The following is a 23,491-nucleotide window of genomic DNA, read 5'->3' as shown; positions in this document are numbered from 1 at the left end:
GTACCGTATGGCTACTGAAGCTGAAGAAGGTATTGCTCCAGTAATTGACTCATTTCAGCAAGGGGTGCTGGTGAAGACACAAAGCCTGTGTAACACCCCTATATTACCTATCCCAAAAATGGGCCGGAGAAATGAGTGGCATTTTGCGCAGGACCTAAGAACCATTAATAAGATAGTCATCCCTATTGCCCCGCTGGTGCCGGACACCAACATTATGCTTACTTCTATACCTGCAAGAGTTAGTACCTTTACTATAGTCGATCGGTGCTCAGCACTTTTCTCCATACCTTTGCACGAGGATAGCCAGTATTTACCTGCCTTTACTTATAAGAATGAGCAATATACGTGGACACATCTGCCCCAGGGATATACCAAAAGCCCCGCAGTTTATGCTGCAGCAGTTAAAAATGACTTGGCCGAATGCCGGATGTCTGAATATTCCACGCTGATTCAGTATGCAAACAAGATCCTGACAGTTTCTGCTACAGGGCCACAATGTCTGACAGATTCTTTAACACTCCTTGAACTTTTAGCGAGAAGAGGGCACAGGGTGCCTGTGGAAAAAATGCAGTTTTGCCAATAGACTGTCCAGTACCTTGGATTCCAGCTCAGTAAAGGTTGGCAAAGTTTGGGAAGGGATCAAATAAAAGCAATAAAAAAGATCCCAGTCCCTAAAACAAAAAATGACATTCTTTCTTTCCCGGGCATGGTAGGGCACTGTCGACAGTGGATTCCCGAATACCGGGAGAGGGATGCAGTAATGCGTTCTGCTACATTGAAAATGGAGCCCCCCCCCCCCCCATCGTGGAATAGACACCCAAAAGGGAGAAAGCCTTCCATGACATAAATGAAATAGCAGAAAAATCTATTCCTATCGTATTGGATCACCCATGTACTTTGATAGTACCCCATGCCGTAACGCTACTGTTGAATTTAGCTGCTACTCAGCATTTTACCATGGCCAGAAGGACAGGTTATGAGGTGATTCTTCTCTCTCAATCCAACTGTACATACAAAAGATCTCCGGCTATTAATCCAGCTACTTTTGTTCCGTTACCATCTGCAAAGCAGGATGGGGATGACCATAACTCTCTGCTCGCAGAGGAAGCCACTGCTACTCCCTGACCAGATCAGAGAAGCGAACCTATTGATAACCCTGATTTAATTCTTTTCACGGGTGGCTCTTTGCACCACCCAAGAGATGATCTGTTGCTGGCAGAGTTTGCTATAGTAACTCCCCACGAGGTAGCAGAAGCTTACGCCTTGACAATAGGAACATTAACACAGGCAGAACTCTATATTGTTACCGAGCTTGCTTGCATTTAGCCCTAAGGAAAAGCTGCCAATGTTTATTCCAACTCACATTATGCGCTTGGGATAGCACACGACTTTGGGCAATTGTGGAAAAATAGAGGATTTATCACCTCGTCAGGGAAAGCAATTAAACACGCCTTCATACTGAACCTTTTAGAAGCCATACAAGTTGCCAAAGACAAGTGCAAGGCACACACCACAGCTGAGAATGAGGTCTCCAAGGGGAATCGTTTGTAGACATGATAGCTAAACAGGTGGCCTTTCAGTGTCAACCTGTGCTACAGACCCCTCGTGTTGAATCGGAAGGGAAGAAACTCCCTGTGTGTATTGACGTCCAGCAGATACAGGAAGCCCAAAATCTTGCCTCACAGCAAGAGAAATGTGCCTGGAGCAAGTCTGCATGTTACCAGAATACCGGGGCTATGGCATCACCCAGATGGCCGAATAATGTGCCCGCAGAGTTTATTTTTGCTCGCCTGGCACATGGCCAGGCTCATATGGGCAAAGGAGGGATGCAACATGCCATCACTCAACAATAGTAGGCCTCTGCAAATTGGCTTTGTACATATGCCTGCTGAAAGGAGGTTTAAGCATATATTGGTAATAATAGACATGTTTTCCAGATGGGGAGAGGCCTATCCAACTAGGAGGAAGGATGCAGAAACTGTGGTGAACATATTGATGAAAGAAAGTATATCTAGGTTTGGAATTCCTCTAGGGATAAACAGCGACAGGGGAACCAATTTTACAAATAAATTAGTGCAGAGACTGAAGGAAGCCTTGGGGTTCCACTAGAAATTGTATATCCCCTACCAGCCTCAATCCTCAGGTACAGTGGAAAGAGCAAACGGGGAAATCAAAGCGGCTTTGACAGAAGTTTGTCAGCAAAGCGGTCTCGGACAGCCAGAGGCAGTGCCCTTAGTCATGTACTCTGCGAAATCAGAAGAATAAGAATACAGGACTTACCCCTCATGAAATTTTGATGGGGCGGCCTATGACAACAGAAACTAAGCCTCACATGAACCCAGAAAAGGTAGCTGTGTTGCCTTTAAGGCATTTGTTTAGTTTATTATATTTTCGCTTTAGTAATTCGTTTGTTATCGTTTTCTATTTAAAGTTAAGGTTGTTTAAAGTAAATTCGTTGTCTGTGATATATCACGGCATGTGATGACGTCACACCCGATTTTGCCGTATCTTGTGGGAAAATACCAGTTTGGAGAAACGGGAAGGAGGGGGCTTATGTGTGCAGGATCAACGCGAGAAAAGTTTTCTTTCTACGCACTAGAAACATTAGTGAAGCAAGGCCGAAAGTTCATGAGATAATCAATATGTTGAATTTAAAATGTCAACGCTGATTCTGTTAAAAGTAATGACGGTTGATAAAGTTTATGTTTTTTGTTATTTAAAGAGTTGCGGATAGTTTGTTTTGAAGTGTATTTAAAGCCAGTCGATGGCGTAGGTAGATTCTGACTGTATGTTACACTTTAATGTAATATAGTTGTTGTTGTTTTACTTTTGCAAGTATTTATGATGTAAATGTGATGTCAAGAAGGAAACATATACTGTATATATTTTGCGTTGTTTTATCAACAGTTTTCACCATACGTTAATGTGGAAGAGTGAACAGTAAACAGTTAATCTTACTGGGACCGCCTCATTGATTGGTTTATGCTTGGTGTTTAGTTCAGAGTTCTTTTACACCTGTGCAAGAACACTACAGTAGCGTTAATATGATGTGATGAGAAGACACTGAAATACGCACAAGTATTGTGTCAGGAGGCAGGGAAATTGTATGAGAGGGTCCGGCAAGCCCAGGCACCTTTAACTGGAGGTAACATGCATCCTTTTAAGCCAGGAGGTAGAATATATGTGAGATCAATGAATAAAGATTCTTCCTCTCCCAGGCGGAAAGGCCCCTAGCTAGTGCTGCTGATGAACCGTACAGCCATTAAGATGAAGGAGAAACCTGATTGAATACATGCCAGCAAGTGCAAGTTGCACCACGACAAGGACAAAATAAAACACTGAACAAGTGACATCTTCCCCGAAAGAGAGGAACGGCGCTGAGAATCAAGAACCAAGTGTTATTGACAGACTGGAACATAAATCTATTCCAACCTGCACCTCATGTTATATACACAGTGACTGATTATTAACAAAATATATACTCAATAGAGGACTAACATTAAGGAAGTAGTGGTAATAACCATATTGGGGGTGGGATTGATTGATTACCTTACAGCGTCGGAGGGCAAATACAAAGAAACACGAAAGTGGAGAAGTATTAGCCTGAGAAGGAGGGGTCTATGCATTAGTAGGGAAAGAATGTTGCACCTATATTTCCGATGCCACAGGAAACATGTATTTTGACCCTTTTCTGCAGTTTACGAGCTTTGCATACTCTGCCAGTGTGGCCCTGTTTGCCACAGTTTCTGCATTCTTTGTCTTTAACCCAACGATCATCAGGGTCATGTGAGATTTTCCCACAACAGTAACACTGTTTACTAGCTTTGCACACTCTGCCAATGTAGCCATTTGCCAGTTTCTGCATTCTTTGTCCTTAAACCAACAGTCATCCATGTCATGTGACCTGTTCCTACAACGGTAACATTATTTTCCTTCATTTCTGTTCACTGACATTTAATTTGTAGCATATTCCAGAGATTTTTGTTGTATCTCGGAAGCACCTCATGCGGCCTTTTCCATTGATAATGCAATGTTTAGCGCTTTCTCGAATGTAAGGTCTCTTTCACACAGGAGCTTCTTCCGTGTGCTTTCACAATGCATGTCACATACTAACGGTCCCTCAATGCGTCCGATAGACCAGCTCCAAATTGACAATGCTCTGATAATTTGCACAATTCAGCACAATATTCAGAAACACTTTCATTTTTGCTCTGATTCCGATCCTGAAATTTAAATCTTTCAGCAATGACCAGTGGTTTGGGGTTTAAATGCTGTTGAAGAATGTCTATCTGCTTGAATATTTCGTCAGCCAGCTTTTCAGGGGTTAACAAGCTCAGTAGCAGGCCGCATATTTTTGCTCCTATAATACTAAGTAAGAAACTGGCTTTCTTTCCATCATTAACATCGTTAGCATCACAATATAACTCCACTCTTTCAATAAAGTTGCCCAGTCTTCAATGCTACTCTCAAATGCTGTAACAGTTCCAATCATCGCCATATTTATTATGTTAAATTAGCCCCGTTCTCCCTTTTTTTTGACTCGCGTGACCTTTTTGCTAGCGCCAGGAGTGCACTCCATCTAGATGTCTGTGTCGCTCCCTTTTATCTTCCTTCTGAGGCAGGCAGACCCTCAGCCCTTGGGTTCAGCGCCAGCTGTGGTCTCAGCTGGGTGTGCTGCTGCTCCGACTGTGTCTCTTGGTCTCCCGATGTTCCCGACCCCAGCTGTGCTCCTGCTTCCTTTCAGACTTGCAGCGTCACTCTGCCTCCTTCTCCAGCTCCTTGGCTCATTCTTTTCGCTCTTCCTCCGAGTCTCATTATCAATTGAAAACATGACGTTCCGATACGATGTAGGTTCGTTAATCTCATCACCAATTTGTTGTGTATGTGGCCTGGCTACACAACAATGCTATTAATAAAAACGCTGGGGACGGGAGCTAAGTTTCATGGTTCTTTACTGGTAGAAACCGAACTCTGAATACACACGTACAGATCAATACGTGCCTAATAGTGCACACAACGACATGTCCCTACAACATAAAGTAGTCCCATATTATACAGTAGCTATACAGTACAGGGATTATGAGGGGAAGCTTCTTCACTAATAGGGTCGTAAGAGCATGGAACAAGCTGTCAGCACAGTAGTACATGCAAGCTCAATTTCAACATTTAAGAGAAATTTGGATAGGTACATGGATGTTAGTTTTATGGATGGCTATGGTCCCAGTTGACAGGTATAGGCAGTTTAAATGGTTCAGCATGGATTAGATGGGCCAAAGAGCCTGTTTGTGTGCTGTACTTTTCTATGACATTATGACTCTACCTGTACTGTACTTTACCTGTACTGGAAAAAGTATATTCTACATTGTTTTATTTTCTTGTTCTTGTATTACATCAATGTATTTATACATGGAATGACCCAAATAGATGTCATGCAACTATAAAGTTTTCACTGTATCTCGGTGCAAATGACAATAATAAACAAATTACTATTTCAGATCAATCTTCTCAAAACTGCAACATTTTAAAATAAGCAAACTATAATTCCGACCATTTTCATGGCTCTACAATCAAATGATAGTGCTATATTTTTAAACTCTGAACTTCAGGTGGTTTGAATGAGCGTTTAAAAGTAATCTATCGGAATATTCACTGACATCAATATTTGATAATCATCTCTCCAAAAGACCAGATTCATAAGTGCATTTATTTTAACAAGAATAGTCTATTATATGATAACTAAATACTCTAATGAATACAAAACTTTATAGAATTATTTTTAAATCCAGACTATAAATTGAGACTAAGCCTCTCCAGAAAAGAAGTGGGAGGCAAGCAACTCTGGAGCCAGTCAGCTTAGGAACAAACAGATTTCTCTTTATGTCTGTATTACAGGTGGCCCCCATTTTTCAAACATTCGTTTTATGACACCTTGCTGTTACAAAAGACCTACATTAGTTACCTGTTTTCATTAACAGAAGGTGTTTTCACTGTTATGAAAAAGGTAGTGCGCAAATAAAGGCAGCGCATGCCCGAAGCAGCCAAGCTCCTCTCCCGGAACTGCGTTCTATCCGCCATTGCTTAAACACGTGCCTGTGAGCATCTGTGCTTTATGTCGATTTATTTTGTGCATCCGTTAGCAAGATGAGCTCTAAGGTATCGGAAAAGCCTAAAAGAGCTCGTAAGGGTGTTACACTTCGCGTGAAGCTAGACATAATTAAGCGTTTCGATCATGGTGAACAAAGTAAGGACACTGTCTGCACGTTGAATTTGCCTGCGTCCACCATTTACACTATTTATACGCAGAGAGAGAATCTTGAAAGCTGCCGATGTTACTTGGTTCTGCTTGTAGCAAAGTGGTCTCTCTTAGTTGGCATCCAATAATGGATAAAATGGAAAGTCTATTGTTGTTTGAGTGGATTGATGGATGTACAAAGCATGGTGTTCGGTTAAGTTACCTTATACTTAAGGAGAAATCAATCTTTTTAATAAGCTGAAACAGAAAGCACTGGACAATGGTGATGAAAGTGTTGCAAAAGTGTAATTTAAAGGTAGTCATGGGTGGTTTGATCGGTTTCTGAAGCGAGGGCAGCTTCATAGCTTAAAGTTTACTGGAGAGAGTGCTTCGGCTGATACTGAAGCTGCCAAAAAGTTCCTAGCAGAACTGAAGAAAATAAATATTCATATAAGCAAGTGTTTACCTGTGACGAAGCTGCAATGTATTGGAAAAAATTGTCAAGCACCCCAACCTCTGACAACTCAGCCTAACACAGCATCATCAGTGTGCTTGCTGTCTTGCCAATTCCAGTAAGTGAAACTACACTGTACATACATTATTTCTACTTTATATAGGCTGTGTATTTTTATGTGTTATTTGGTATGATTTGGTAGTTTCAGAGCTTAAAGGTTACTGGAGAGAGTGCTTCTGCTGAGACTGTTTCCACTACGCTAGTAGCACTACATAGTGACGTACTGAGATCATATGCTACGCAGTGAGATTTTTGCTATGCTAAACAGTGCTGCAATGATTGCAGAAAAGTATTTCTACTTTATATAGGCTGTGTATTTATCATATCATTCCTGCTTTTACTATATGTTACTGTTATTTTAGGCTTTATGTGCTATTTGGCATGATATGGTAGGTTATTTTTTGAGTCTGGGAACGCTCACAAATTTTGCCCACGTTAATAAATGGTAAACACAAGGAAATCTGCAGATGCTGGAAATTCAAATAACACACACAAAATGCTGGTGGAACACAACAGGTCAGGCAGCATCTATAAGGAGAAGCACTGTCGACGTTTCCAGCCGAGACCCTTCGTGTCCTGACAAAGGGTCTCGGCCGGAAACATCGACAGTGCTTCTCCTTATAGATGCTACCTGACCTGCTGTGTTCCACCAGCATTTTGTGTGTGTTAATAAATGGTAATTGCCTCTTCACTTTACGACATTCCGGCTTGCGAACCATTTCATAGGAACGCTCTACCTTCAGATAACAGGGGAAACCTGTATTACAAGCTTGTGCCTTCCCCGTCCTCGTACACACATATTTATTAAACAAAGCATTACTTAAATTCGGCAAAATTACCTTTCACATTGCTTGCAAAAATGAACATTAACTTGTTTTGGGATTCCTTCTGTGATATCAACTTGGATCCGCAAGCAAGCAACACACATATTTGCAGGATTTGGAGAGATAGGGACACCACACTGGCAACATAAACTGAGGATGAAAGAAAACAAAATTAATTTCAATATATCGAAGGGGCTTAACAAATAAAACATTAAGCAACAGCACATACCTTCCCTTACTCTGAAAAGAAAGCTGCTAAGACCAAGTTTTTTAAACTTTACAAGTTCAGTGAAGCACTTTCTTAATATTTAATTACAAATGTTGAGAATTTGAAAGCTAGGGGCAAGGACTTAGACCACTTCAGTTTATTATTTAAACACATTGATTGATTCACTGCTTAATCTAGAAAACCTGATTTTTTTAAACATATATGATTGTAACTTAGCACACACTTCTAACTTGTTAATAATACTTTGCGCTCCCAGCAGTAGAAAATGATCTGATGAAAAATGGATAATTGTGCATCAGCTGAATACTTAAGACACAAAAGGCATGGTCGACATCAGAAGTTAGTCACAGGTCACCAGATCAGAAAGCAAAGCTGTTCTCTGTTAACCTGTTGCTGGAAGTATTCGGAGAGGAGCAGATGTTTAATGCATAGTTGCACAAGAGCAGCAAAGTTGAGGTGATGAACGTTGGAAATGTATCAATTTTAATTAGATCTTACTTCACAAGAAGCAGCTATTTTGTTTGTTGTTCCCATGCTTCTCTGTAAACATCCGTCCTATTTGTTCCGTTTGTACCCCATAATTCTATAGTCTCCAAATCTCATACACCTTTTCCTTTCAAAGATCATCTTTTGTAGACCCAACACCTTTCCAATCATAATCCAACACCTTTCCAATTATTTCCTTCACCTTGTCTGGTTTGGTAGAGTCTATAGAAATGAGGCTAAACAGTAGAGAGGTGATGGACAGTATCCAGATTACAGAAGTGGAGGTGCTTGCTGTCTTGAGACAAATTAGGGCGGATAAGTCCCCAGGGTCTGACAAGGACCTTGTGGGAGGCTGAGAGGCTAGTGCAGAAATTACAGGGCCCTGAGAGGTATTTAAAACATCATTTACCATGGATGAGGTGCTAGAGAACTGAACAATAGCTAATGTCCACTGTTCAAGTTAGGTTCCAAGAATAAGCTGGGAAATTATAGGCCAGTGAGCCTAACATCTGCGGTGGATAAGTTATTGGAAGATATTCTGAGACATAGGATATATAAGCATTTGGATAAACAGGGCATGTTTAATGACAGTCAGCATGGCTTTGTGTCTAACCTAGTGATCACCAACCCGTCGATCTTTGAGACTTTCCCAGTAAATCCCGAAAAAAATGAAAAATAAATACACAAATACTGTTGAGAGATTGTTTCCAGGTTGCGGGGTTTTATTCCACTCTTTCTGCCCAGTGCACGTGTGCAGCTTCCCCCGCCAGGCACTACAGTGTACTTCTGTGGTCCCCAACCAGCAGGCCGTGGACCGGTATTGGGCTGCAAAGCATGCGCTACCAGGCCTCTAAACCTGTTTAGCACACCAAATGTTCGTGGGGAACCTGGTGCTAAAACATTCACAGATGACCTAATTCGGGCTCAGGGTTTCATAAGTAGCAGAGCAGCTACCTCGCTGCGACCTACTGAAAATCATCCCTCAAGACAAACTTCTATAAGCCGAGGGATCCTACAAGGGGGGCAGGCACGCGCCCTGTCGCATTCCTCGCTCGGTTGGCCCCCCTCTCTGAACTGGGACCGGCACGGGGACCTCCAGCCCTTACCTCGTCCTCTCACCCCACCCACGACCAGCCACACCTGGCCAAGGTGTCTGGTGGCGGGTGGACAGGAGGCTGGAGTTCGGGCCCAGAGGTTGTCTAATGAGGCAATGAAGCATTCAAAACTGCTTCGGTACCCTGAGTCCAAGCACCATGCACTTAAAGACAAACTTGTTGAGTTTTTTCAGCGAAAAAAACGTGAGCAAGTGGGACAGAAGCTAAGTGCTGAGAGCTAAGTAAACTAAATTGTGGAATAGACTGGACATAAGGAACTTGCTTCGAGAATCGCTGTATTCCGGTTGTGATTAACACCACCCACCGCGCACCCCCCCCCCCCCGCCGTCGGCCGGTCCGCGGTGCAAAAAAAGGGTGATAACCCCTGGTGTACATACATTATTTCTACTTCCAGGTTGCAGGGTTTTACTTCCGGTCTTTTCTGCCCAGTGCGCATTCGTGTGACTGACCGATTTAGTAGGTCGATCTTGCCTTTCACTAAGGCCGAGGTAGGGGATCTTGGGCTTAAAAAGGTTGGTGACCGCTAGTCTAACTGATCTTACAAAACGTGAACTTTAGCAAATTCCCACATGGGAGTCGGTTGGCATTCAGGGTGAGGTGGTGAATTGGATTTGACATTGGCTTTGTGGGAGAAGCCAGAGTGGTAGCAGATGGGTTGCCTCTCTGACCGGAGGCCTGTGACTAGAGATGTGTTGCAGGAATCAATACCAGGTCCATTGTTGTTTGTAATCTATATTAATAATTTGGATTATAATGTGGTAAATTGGATCAGCAAGTTTGCAGATGACACCAAGTTTGAGGCGTAATGGACAGAGAGGAAGGCTTCCAAAGCTTGCAGTGGGTCTGCACCAGCTGGAAAAATGGGGTGAAAAGTGGCAGATGGAATTTAATGCAGACAAGTGTGAGATGTTCCACTTTGAAAGGACAAAACTGGGTAGAACTTACACAGTGAAAGGTAGAACACTAAGGAGTGGGAGAGAAACGTGCGAATACAGATCCATAATTTCTGAAAACAATGTTACGGGTAGATAGAGTCATAAAGAGAGCTTTTGGCACATTAGCTTTCATATATCAGAGTACTGAGTACAGGAGTTAGGATGTTATGTCGAATTTGTATAAGATGTCAGTGAGGCCAAATTTGGAACATTGCGTACAGTGTTGGTTACCTGCCGAAGGAAATGTATGAGTAAGATTGAAAGAGTAGAGAGAAGATTTACAAGGATGTTAGCAGGAATTGAGGACCTGAATTATAGGGAAATATTGAATAGATTAAGATGTTATTCCCTGGAACCTGAGAAAATGAAGGGAGATTTGACAGAGGTACAGACAGCCCTCCTTATCTGCGAGTTCTGCATGCACGAATTCAACCAACCGCAAATTGAGAAAACCCGGAAGTGCTCTTCCAGCACTTGTTGCTCAAGCATGTACAGACTTTTTTCTTGTCATTATTCCCTAAACAATGCAGTATAACAACTAGTTTACATAGCAATCACATTGTATTAGGTATTATAAGTAATCTAGAGATGATTTAAAGTATACGGGAGAATGCACGTAGGTTACCGTGGATCGGGATTGAAAAAAAATGGGAAGTTCACTTACTATGTAAGTCGGAACAGGTACATCCGGTATTATTTAGCGTCAGTTAGTCAAACGTTTGTCTTAGTATATATTTTACCTTTTTATGCATATAAAACACTTAAGAAACATATGTTTCAGCACGGGCTCAGGAAGTTCCCGAGTTCAATCCAGCGACAGACCCCTTCCAAGCGCGCTCTCCTTCCATGCCTGGTTGATGTGGAGGATCAAAAACCCAAACCCCAAAACCTAATAATTAAACCACTGCATTGCTTAGTAATAATTGTAGCTTTCATCGGGGCAGGGCCTCTCACTTTATCCTTTAAAGTTGTTCCAATCATTGATCAACTGTAGCCTAACGCTTTTCCAATGACTGACGGCGTTTCACCTCTTTCCGATCGCTTTATTATTTCCACTTTATTTTCAATCGTGATCGTGATTATTTTTGTGAACAGAAACACTGCAGATTCAGAGCTCGACCTCCGGGTCCTAATGTCCACCGCACTGAGACAGGTTAAATAACTTCCGGGGTTCCGCTGGGTCCTAAGGTCCAACGGATTGAGACAGGTTGAATAAGGGACTTGAGCATCCGTGTTTTTTGGTATCAACGAGGGGTCCTGGAACCAATCCCTCGCGGATAAGGAAGGCCGACCGTACACAAAATTATGGGGGTAAATACAAGCAGGCTTTTTCCACTGAGGTTGGGTGACACTAGAACTAGGAGTCATGTTAAAGATAAAAGCTGAAATATTAAGGGGAACCTGAGGTGGAACTTCTTTACACAGAGGACAATGTGAGTTAGAATGAGCTGCCAGCAGAAGTGGTGGATACAGGATCAATTGTAATGTTTAAGAGAAGTTTAGTAAGTGCATAGATGGGAGAAATATGGAAAGCTATGGTTCACCTACAGGTCAATGAGGCTATACAGAATAGCAATTCAGCACAGACTAGACAGGCCTAGGGGCCTATTTCTGTGCTACAGAGCTCTATATCTCTATTTCACATTTACGACCAGTCAGTAAACTCACCTGCCAATGGAAATAATGTTCTCTATTTGATTTATCAAATTCCTCCAATTACTTACATTCATTCACAATTATCCTAGAAACTATCCTAGCTTCCCCAATCAATCCACACAGCTGACGTCCCTCACCACTCATACCACTGAGTAAACCTCTTCCATTACTACCCTCAAAATCATTCTGAGGAGTAGTGCCTAAAAGTTCTTACTGGTTTAGTATGACTTTTGTTTATGTAGTGAATGCTCTTTTTCACAAGTATCCCAAATACATTGTTGAGTGCCACCACAAATTAGTCCTGCCACTGTCAAGAACATACAATACACATTCCCATCTACCTATCCTCCTTCTATTATCTTATCTTAGATTATCTCCAAATCTTTCCATGTTTGCATGTGTGACACCAGGCTATTTCTTCTAAGCTCTCTCATAGTTTTAGCATTGTACAGCACAGAAACTAGTTTGTTGGCCAATAAATTGATGCTACTCTTTTATCTCCATCTACCCTTTATATCCTTCTAAACCTTGCCGAGTTAAATATCTGTTTAAACGTCTCCTGAACATAATAGTTAAATTTGACTCCAATACCTCCTCTTGCATTGTGTTCCAGATTTTAAAAATATCCTTTAAATCCCCTTCAAAACAGATAATATGGGAAAAAGATTTTGACTATCTACCTTATCTATGCTTCTCATAATCTTACATAATTCTATAGCGTAGCATACAAACAGGACTTACAACTCATTATGTCTCCACCAACCACGATATGAATTTACTTCCATCTGCCTGCTCATGGTCCATACCCCGCTACTCACTACCTGTACATGTATCAATCTAAACATTACTGTCATACTGTATGTTTCCAAAGCTACCCTGGAAACATATTCCAGGCTCCTACATAAGTTTGCATAAAACTTGCCTCGTGCTTTTCCTGTACAGCATTGGACAGGCCATTCAGCTCACGATACTGTGCTGATCTTGATGCCAATTTATATTCAATGTCCTCCTCCAGTCTATCATCCATATCCCTCTATTATCTTCATATGCATGTGTTTATCTAGAAGCCTCAAGCTCCACCAAACTGCCTCATCCACCGTGGCACAGTAGCATAGTGGTTAACACAACGCTTTACAGTACAGGCAGCCCCCAGGTTACGAACCAGTTCCGTTCCTGAGTCCTAAGTCAGATTTGTACGTAAGTCGAAACAAGTACATCCGATATTATTTAGCGTCAGTTAGTCAAACATTTGTCTTTGTATATAGTATATATTTTACCTTATATATGGATATAAAACACAAGAAACGTATGTATTCCAATAATTAAACCACTGTATTGCTTAGTAATAATTGTAGCTTTCATCAGGGCAGGGCCTTTCACATGCTCCATTATTCTCACTTTATCCTTTAAAATCATTCTGATCGTTGACCAACTGTGGCCTAATGCTTTTCCAATGACCGATGATGTTTCACCTCTTTCCAAATGCTTTATTATTTCCACTTTATTTTCAATCGTGATCGCTTCCCATCAACGGAACAGAAACACTGCGGGTGGCAGGTCCCGAACTCCGCCGGGTCCTAAGGGCCACCGCACTGAATTCACCAGGTCCTAAAGTCCACCGCATTGAGACAGGTTAAATGGGACAAGTGGGGGCTGTTCTTGGTTTGGGTATTTGATCCTCCACAATATTCCACGTGGAAATTTAAACTGGAAGTGGCAGTTTTTTTTAAACAAGGTCAAGTTGCGAGCTCAACATCAACCCGGCATGGATGGACAGTATACTCGGGAACGGTCTGTCACTGGATCGAACTTGGGAACCTCCGTTCTTGAGCCCAGCGCTGATCTCACTGTGCCACCAGCTGACTGGAAAAGGGGATCAGGGTGAATCTTGCTAAGAAAAACTTAAGCCAAATACAAAGTTACTCAGTCAACACAGTGTCAACGGCAACGACTTAAAATGGCGGACGGCATTCTCCTTCTTCAGTTCGTAAGTACGAGTTGTTTGTAAGTCGGATGTTCGTAACTCGGGGACTACCTGTGCCAACGACCTGGCTCATTTCCCATCGCTGTCTGTAAGGAGTTTGTACATTCTCCCTAAGTCTGCGTGGGTTTCCACCAGGTCTCCAGTTTTCTCTCACAGTTCAAATATGTATCAGCTAGTAGCTGGATTGGCCATTGTAAATTGTCTGTGATTAAGCTAGGATTCAATCGGGGGTTGTTTGGCTGCACAGCTCAAAGGGCTGGAAGAACCCATTCCATGCTGTATCTCAATAAACAAACATTTTCCAGGTACCTCTGGTGTTTGATATTTCTACTCTAGGACACAGATTCTGACTCTCTACCCTATCTATACCATTCATAAATTTAAACCCCCTGTCAGGTTTCCGCTGAACCCCACCCCCCAAAGCTCTAAGGACAACCCAAGCTTGTCTAACCATTCTTTATAACTCATACCAGCCAATCCAGGCAGCATGCTGGCAACCTCCTTCTGCACCCCCTCCACATGCATACAATGGGGCAGCCAGAAATGCACCTCATATGCCAAGTATAGTTTGACTAAAATTTTATATTGATGCAGCATAATTTCCTTACTCTAAAACTCACCACATTTAGAACTCAAGATCCCTTTGCATCTCAATTCTAGTCAGAGGTCTACTATTAACTGATAGTTCCTCCTTTGACCACCTGAAGTGCAACACCTGACACTTGTCAGGATTAAACTCCATCTGCCACTTCTCCACCTACATATGTAACAGATCAATACCTCACTATTTTCTTTCATAGTCCTTTACATTTTGTACAGCTCCAACTACCTTGCTAATCCACCCATCTAAATTTCCATCCAAATCTTTGATATGAGGCCCTAGCACTGATCCTTACAAAAAAAAACACCCATCATGGACTTCTAACCAGATTAATAACCTTCTGCTCTTACTCTGACTTCTATGGACCAGCTAGTTCCTAATCCAAAAATGGTACCTGATGGCTCATACAAACAAGGTCGGTCGAACGTCCCGTTCCCATGATGTATTAACAATGACTTTACAATATGGTGCTAGAAGTACTCAGAGGGTCAGAGGGCATCTGGGGAAAGAAAAGGCAGGAGAGACTACCGATGCCGGAATCACAAGTTTTTTTTTCCCCAGGGTGCTGTATGTTGCTTACGGAAAGAACAATTAAAGTCCCAGTCTCCAGATGCTCTTACTTTCTTTTTCCACAAATGTTGCCTGAATAATTTCCATATTTACTTAAGATTTCCAGCACCTGCATCTCACTGTGTTTAATCTTCACTCCTGTGGAATGGGTGTGCTATGATCAGGCACTGACATCGCTACTCACATGTGGCCCTGGGTGCTCTTGGCAGGCTCCTTCAGGTACTCCATCTGGGCTCTGCGCCGCGCCTGCAGTGAAAAGAGGAAGTCGGAGCAGTCCGTCGGCGTGGCTCCGTTCCCGCACAGCGTCTCGCCGCTGTCCGACTGGAAAACGAAGGAGGAAAGAGCGCAGAATGCGAGGTTGCGGCAGCAATGGCCGCTCGCAGCTGCGCCTCGGGTGACGGCGTGTCCCCCGACAGGCCCCCGCCCCGTCCCCACAGCTGGCCACGCCGCGCCTGTCACCACGCACAACGGCCGGCCGGCCGTGGCCCTGGAGATCCCGTCAGAGGAGAGTGTGCGACGGGAAAATAGGAGCAGAGTGCGATCATTCGCACCTTCGAGCCTGCTCCTCTATTATTCAGGATAATGTCTAAGCCACCTCAACGCCATTTTCCTGCAATGGTCCCCATATCCCTCCCCTTAATTACCAGACGCATTGATTTCTGCTTTGAACAAAGTAAACAGATGAGTCTCCACAGCAAACCTCAATGATTCGTCATCTCTGCATGCAGAATTTTCCGTTGCCTAAGTCGTAAATGGCTTACCACTTATTCTAAATTCTTAATGCTGATTGCAGTCTCCAGTGTCCTCAAGCGCACAGCCAGCCTGTCTGAATTTTATAAGCTTCATTAAGGTTTCCAGTCGCTTCCCCAAACTCCAGAGAATACGGAATAGGTACACTCTCACTATTCGTTGTTTTGTAACAATTAATGAGTTAGTTTATAACCATCATGACTAGAGATAGAGATAGTAATTCACCAAATCAAGGCACTGTCACATTCACCATAGAGAGCTGACTCAAACATTAAACTTGAAGACAAAGTATATGGGTATCATTGGGTTAAACCGGAACTGGGAGCACAGACGTACATCAATTTTAGACAAAAACAGTTGAAAATGAAGGAGATATAATACTAAAATTGATCAAATGCTGATACATATTAAAATAGAATTACATACAACTTAAATATTCAGAGTCACAGTGAGGCTTTATGGGGATTTCATTTTGTGGGATATTGGCATCAGCATTGGGGAAGGAGGGAGCTGTCCGATGGGTAGGGTCCCTGTGAATCACGTAACCAGGGCTGTGGGACTTTAAACTAAATAATAAGGATACAACAGCTTGGAAAAGTATGAATGAAGTAAAAGGGAGGGAGAGTTCAGGAGAGGTTACCATAGAACTATTGTGTGCAGATTTGGTCATCGAATTACAGGAAGGGTATTAATAATGTTGAAAGAATGCAGAGAAGGTTTCAAGGTTTCATAAACCGGGACTTGGAAAATGAGTTACAGAGAAAGGTTGAATAGGTTGACTTGGTTGTCTTTATTCCCTGGAGGGTAGAAGAATGAGGGGAGATTTGATGGAGTATATAAAATTATGATGGGTATAGATAGAGTAAATGCAAGCAGGCTTTTTCCACTGAGGCTAGGGGGAGAAAAAAAATCAGAGGACATGGGTTAAGGGTGAAGGGGGAAAAGTTTAAAGGGAACATGGGGGGGCGCTTCTTCACACAGAGAGTGGTGGGAGTGTGGGATGAGCTGCCAGATGAAGTGGTATATGCGGGCTCACTTTTAACATTTAAGAAAAGCTTGGACAGGTACGTGGATGAGAGATGTATGGAGGGATATGGTCCAGGTGCAAGTCAGTGGGACTAGGCAGAAAAATAGTTTGGCACAGCCAAGAAGGGCCAAAAGGCCTGTTTCTGTGCTATAATGTTCTATGGTTCTGTCTTGTAGCACAGTCATAAGTTGGCAGATAGGACATTGTGGGCATCACTGAATTGTGATTGAAAGTAGATCATACCTCCAAAGATACGCATAATATCAAAAGGACAGGCAGGTGGCCAGAGGTGTTGGGGTGGGTTTGTTGACAAAAAATGAAATCAAATCCTTAGAAAGAAGTGACATGGGATCAGAAGATGTAGAATCTCATGGGAAGAGTTAAGAAATTGCACTGGTAAAAAGACCTAGATAGGAGTTATATAGTGGCTGCTGAACAGTAGCCAGGATGTGGAGTACAAATTACAATGGGAAATAGAAAAGGCTTGTAAAAGGGTCAATGTTATGATGGTCATGAGGGATTTCAATATGCAGGTTGGTGCTGGATCTTAAAAGAAGGAATTTGTAGAATCACGTCAAGCTTATTGTCATTTAACTATATACACATATATAACGTATGTAACCAATAACGTATATAGAAATGAGACAATGTGTCTTCAAACCAGGGTGTAAAGCACAGTAGTGCATATAACACATGATAACTTATGAAGGTAAGGATAAAAATCTTCAGATGAATCACACATAAATAACAAACTAAAGTGCATTAATATTAAATATTGTAAGGTACCAAACAGATTAACCAGAGACACTTTGAATATGATGTGACAGGGAATTCAAAAAGATAATGGCCTGGGGGAACTGTTTCTTATCCCAATTGTTCTTGTTTTTATGTATCATAGTCTCCTGCCTGATGGTAGAAAGTCAAAGAGGATGCTGGATGGATGGGTGGGATCCTTAATAATACTAAGGGCCCTGTGTACTCAGTGTTCCTGATAAATGTCCTTGATAGATGTTAAGGAGACTCCTATGACCCTCTCAGCTGTTCTCACAGACCTTTGGTTCGATGCTCAGAAATGGCCCAGGAGATGGCTTTTAAAGCAGCTTGTAGTTAAGCCCTCCAGAGAAAAGGCTATTCTGGATTGGGTGTTCTCTGATGAAACAGATTTGATTAGGGAGCTTAAGGTAAATGGACACGTACGAAGCAGTGATCATAATTTGTTAAAGTTCACCCTGCAATTTGAGAGGGATAAGCTAAAATTGGGTGTATCAGTATGAGTAAAGAGAGCTACAGATGCATGAGAGAGGAGCTGGTCAAAGTTGATTGGAAGGGGAGACTAGTGAGGTTGCCAGTAAAGGAGCAATGGCTGCAGTATCTGGGAGTAATTTGGAAGAAGCAGCGTCAGTTCATCCCAAAGAAAAAGAAACATTCCAAAGAGAGGATGAGGCAACCATGGCTGGCAAGGGAAATCAAAGACAACATAAAAGCAAGAGAGGACATACAATATAGCAAGAATTAGTGGGAAGCTAGAGGATTTGGAAGCTTTAAAAGACAACAGCAGAATACAATTAAAAAAACAAAAAGACAAAAGATGAAACGTGAAGATATGTCAGTCAGTAACATTAAAGCAGAAATCAAATGTTTTTCTGATATACTGCATAAGGACTAAAAAAGAGGCGAGGGGGCATTGAACTATTGGTAAATGACACTGGAGAGGTAGTCAGGGGGGACAAAGAAATGCAAATGAACTGAATAAATATCTTGTGTTAGTTGTCACTGTGGATGACACCAGAAGAATGCCAAAAATTCAAGTGTGTCGGGGAGCAGATGGAAGTGCAATCACTATTACTAAGGAGAAGATGCTTGGAAAATTGAAAGGTCTGATGGTAGAATAGATATGTCACCTGGATAAGATGAACTGTACCCCAGGGTTCTGAAAGAGGTAGTGGAAGATTACTTGAGGCATTACTATAGATCTTTTAAAAATCACTAGCTTCTGGAATGGTTCCAGAGGTCTGGAAAATTGCAATTTTTATTCCACTCTATAAGAAGGGAGGAAGGCAAATGACAGCTAATTATAGGTCCGTTAGCCTGACATCAGTGGTTGGCAAGATGTGAGAGTCCATTATTAAAGATAAAGTTTCAGGGAACTTGTTGGCACAAGATAAAAGAAGCCATCATCAGCAAGGTTTCATTAAAGGGAAATCTTGCCTGACAAATCTGTTGGATTTATTTGAAGAACCAGTAGGCAAGATAGACAAAGGAGAATCAGTGGATGTTATTTTCTTGGATTTTCAGAAGGTCATCAACATGGTGGCACACGTGATGTGCTAAACTAGCTAACAGCCCATAGTATTATAAGGAAGCATGGACAGAAGATTAGCTGATCGGCAGAAGACAAAGACAGGGAATAAAAGGGGCCTTTTCTGTTTGGTTGCCGGTGACTGGTGGTGATCTGCAAGGTCAATGTTGGCTCTGCTACTTTCCACTTTATATATTAATGATCTGTATGATGGAATTGATGGTTATGTGGCAAAGTGTGTGGATGATACAAAGATAGGTGAAGAGTCAGATAATGTTCAGGAAGCAGTAAATCTGCAGAAGGATTTAGACAGATTAGGAGAATGGGGAAAGAAGTGTCAGATGGAATACAGTGTAGGGAAGTGTGTTGTCATGCACTTTGGTGGAAGGAATTAAGGGATAGACTATTTTCCGAATGGGGAGTGAATTCAGAAATTGAAGATGCAAATGGACTTGGGAGGCCCATTGAAAGATTCCATAAAGGTTATCTTGCAGTTTGAATTGGTAGTAAGGAAGGCAAATCCAATGTTAGCATTCGTTTCCAGAGAACTAGAATAATGCTGAGTATGTAAAGCTAGAATGTAATGCTGAGGTTTTATAAGGCATTGGTCTGACTGCATTTGAAGTATTGTGACCGGATTTGTGCCCCATATCTAAGAAAGGCATTGGGAGGGTCCAGATGAGGTTTGCAAGAATGATTCCGGAATGGAAGGGTTGAAGTATAAGGAGCATTTGATGGAGCTGTGCTTATACTCACTGGAGTTTAGATGAGGGAGGATCTCATTGAATCCTACCAAATATTGAAAGCCCTAGATCGATAGTACATAGTGAGGATGTTTCCTATGGTGTGGGAGTCTAGGACCAGAGGGTACAGACTCAGAATAAAAGAACATCCCTTTAGAACAGGGATGAAGAGAAATTTCTGTAGCCAGAGGGTGGTGAATCTGTGGGATTCATTGCCACAAATAGCTGTAGAGGCCAAGTGATTGGGTATATTTAAAGCAGAGGTTGATAGGTCTTGATTAGTAAGGCTGTCAAAGGTCATGGAAGAAGGCACACAATAAGGTTGAGAGGAAAAATATATCAGCTATGATCAAATGGCAGAGCAAACTTGATGGGAGAATGGCCTAATCCTCCTCCTATGTTTTAATGTCAGCCTATCTTATTTTCATTAGAAGTTAGGAAAAAAAACATAAATAATTTAGGAAAATAAATCTCAGCCATGGTTGTGAATTTTATCAATGTGTTTTATAATGTATTCATTTTTTATTAGTTTGCTACAGCAATCTAATTTACACAATTAATTGCAAAGCCTCTAAAAGTGTTGGAACTTTTTGATTTATAAACTTTTTATAATATTGTCAGCATTAGTAATTTGACTTTGCTGCTAATCTCTAAATGTTTAAGCTGATTTATATCAAGACATGTTTAAAATCTTATCAATAAGAGTTCTTCAGATTCACTCTTGGCTGAGAGGGTCTGAGTTTGAAGGTTTAGTCAGATAAACTTGTTTGAAATATAAATGACAATGACTTTTGAGGAAAGGTTGAAATTGTCCTCCAAAACCTGAAATGGGTAAACAAGAAATAAACTTTGTGATAAGTACTGCAGTTCAAAAACAGTGCAGAATCTGCACGAAGGATTGTTTGCGATGTGTGAGGGAACAGTACATTGATAAAGTAGGCCCATGGACTTACTAAAGACAAAGCTTTTCACATGTGCTTACATAATTAGAATCAAGTTATTATCTCTGTTTTATAAGACTGACATTTCGATTTTGAGCTATTAGTATAGTGCAAAGACATCAATTTATTATAAATTACAAAATAAATAAATACTGCAAAAAAAGAATAACAATTTCATGTTCAGATTGTTAAGAAATCTGATTGTGGAGGGGAAAATACTGTTCTTGAGTCATTGAGTGAGCTTTGATCATTGTGGCAAGATAACAATAATGAAGCATGGGACAGGTAGAACAACCAATATTCCATGTAACAGTAGAGCATGGCCAAGATGACCAATGAGGAAATGGGCATGCAGCTGACCACATGGCAATAACTATGGGTAATTAAAATAAACATCCATAAATATGCATATTAGTACTGGAGTTAGAGCAGGATCCAATGTAGTCAGGCAACTCAATTAAGTACCTTAAGGTTAGAATGACTATTTGCCGAGTTGGAATTGTTTAAATGTATTGAAATCATAACAGTAATTTATAAAATTGTAACATTCTTGGAAATATCTGTAAACGGTACAACACACACCTCTACTTTGTTACAAGATTCTACTCAACTATATTACCCAATTTGCAATACCGCCCCTCTATAAGAGACAGAAGGTTTGTCAAGATTCTGCTCGATCAGGAAAAACAAAAAAGTGCACCATAATATATTTCCTTAAAGATTGCAGGAGAGATCAATAAGGTTGTTAAAATATATTTTTTTTAAATTCTTTTACAGTATAAACTGTGCCATATAATGTATAAGCAGGGAGATTATGCCAAATAGTGTTTTATATATATATATAGTGTTATATATAACACTAGGTAGATCTCTGCTTGACTACAATGTAAAGCTCCCTTCCATTCCCTCCTATGAATGGTCACCACATTATAAGTATGATGCGATTACAATAGAGAGAATGCAAATGAGAGTTACAAAGGTTTAAAAGAAAAATTGTATCTATCAGGAAAGAATGGGTAAACTAGAATTGTTTTCTTTAGAGGCTGAGGTGAGACTTCATTGAGGTGTATAAGGTTTTGAAAGGCCTAGATAAATAAACAGGAAGGATCTATTTCCCACAGCAGAGGGCTCTAAAAAAAAGGATTAAATTATTGCAGAAGATTGTTTCACCCAGAGGGTAATAGGGGTCTGAGACTTACTGTCTGAAGAGTGATAGAGGCAAAAAACCTCATTAAGCATTGGACTTGTACTTGAAGCACCATGAACTGAAAGGCTACAAACCTGGTGCAGAAGGTGGAATTAGGCTGAGTAATTCTTTATTGATCAGCACAACCAGAACAGGTTGAATAGTCTCCTTTTGTGTTATTCATTTTTTCAGATTCCTTTATTTCTTTGAATTTAGTATGAGCTCTGTATCTAAGGGGAACTGGAGGATTCTAGTCTGTACCTCCTCAGTTTCGACCACAGCTTCCTTCTGCACACACTCTGGCCCAGATGATTACCGTAAATATGGCCAGCTCATTCCCTTATCTCTTCTTTAACGTTAATTTCCTCCTGTACCCTGGCAAACCTTTTGTTTATCATAGCTTCTGCAAATTTTTCTTCCACTATTCAGGAAATTTACAGAGACAGGTGTGTAAAAAAGGATCATTGAGGACCCGAGTCACCCCAACCACAAACTGTTCCAGCTGCTACCATTCGGGAAATGGTACTGCAGCATAAAAGCCAGGACCAGCAGGCTCCAGGACAGTTTCTTCCACCAGGCTATCAAACTGATAAATTCATGCCGGGACAATTGTATTTCTATGCTATATTGACTGTCCTGTTGTACCTACTATTTATTAAAAATTACGATAAATTGCACATTGCACATTCAGACAGATGTAACGTAAAGATTTTTACTCCTTGTGTATGTGAAGGATGTAAGAAATAAAGTCAATTCAATTCAATTGTAAACACTCGTGCAGAGTCCTCATTTAGTACTTCACACATGCCTTGTTCCTTCACAATGAATCTCATTACTGACTCGAATAAATAACACCGTATTTTTACTCTATGTGCCTACATATCTAGGTCTCCTTTAAGTTAGCCGCCAATCATTTTTATTCGATCTTTCCACTCCATGTTTTACTTTCTTACATCTTCTATAGACCTTTAACATGTAGCCTGTTGTTTTCAGGTATTATGAAGCTGACATCTGCCTTATCTCACTTGGTTCTGCTTAATCCTACATTTTAACTCCTTTGTCATCCTTTATTTGCACTTCCTTTTCTCTTTTCATGAAAATAGCTAGACTGTAGACAGATCGTCTCTTCCAAAGGTGGCCCATCGATCTACTGTATTTCTCCTTGACTGCTGGTTGACTAATTTATCCGGATCAAAGGTTTAGTCCATTTGCTGAAATTAGTTCTGCTCCAATGAGCAATTTTTAAAATTCTGGAACACTCATCATCCTTGCCGTTAACCAATCTAAATCATATGATGCTGCAATCAAAATTCTAGAGATCCTCCCCCTCTGATACCCTCCATTTGGCCCACAGAATTTCCAGAACTAGGTCCCACAATATCTTCTTTCTCATTTGGCA

The 23,491-nt window shown here is 41.2% G+C and overlaps 1 protein-coding gene across 1 annotated transcript in view; it reads right to left on the bottom strand.

Annotated features, from left to right (window-relative positions):
* The window catches only part of nmd3 (NMD3 ribosome export adaptor), a 60,241-nt gene extending 44,690 nt beyond the window's left edge, over positions 1–15,551 (bottom strand). Inside the window, exons 1-2 of the mRNA XM_073041011.1 lie at positions 15,331–15,551; positions 7,586–7,720 (exon numbers count right to left, since the gene is read on the bottom strand). Of these exons, the coding sequence (XP_072897112.1) occupies positions 7,586–7,720; positions 15,331–15,374 (179 nt within the window). The 5' untranslated portion in view covers positions 15,375–15,551. The remainder of the gene's footprint in view (positions 1–7,585; positions 7,721–15,330) is intronic.
* Positions 15,552–23,491: the final 7,940 nt, after the last annotated feature.

This window comes from Hemitrygon akajei, chromosome 3 (genome assembly GCF_048418815.1).
Source record: "Hemitrygon akajei chromosome 3, sHemAka1.3, whole genome shotgun sequence".
Classification (NCBI taxonomy): domain Eukaryota; kingdom Metazoa; phylum Chordata; class Chondrichthyes; order Myliobatiformes; family Dasyatidae; genus Hemitrygon; species Hemitrygon akajei.
Note: the sequence above shows the minus strand (reverse complement) of the source record. Positions and strands in the feature narration are given on the sequence as shown.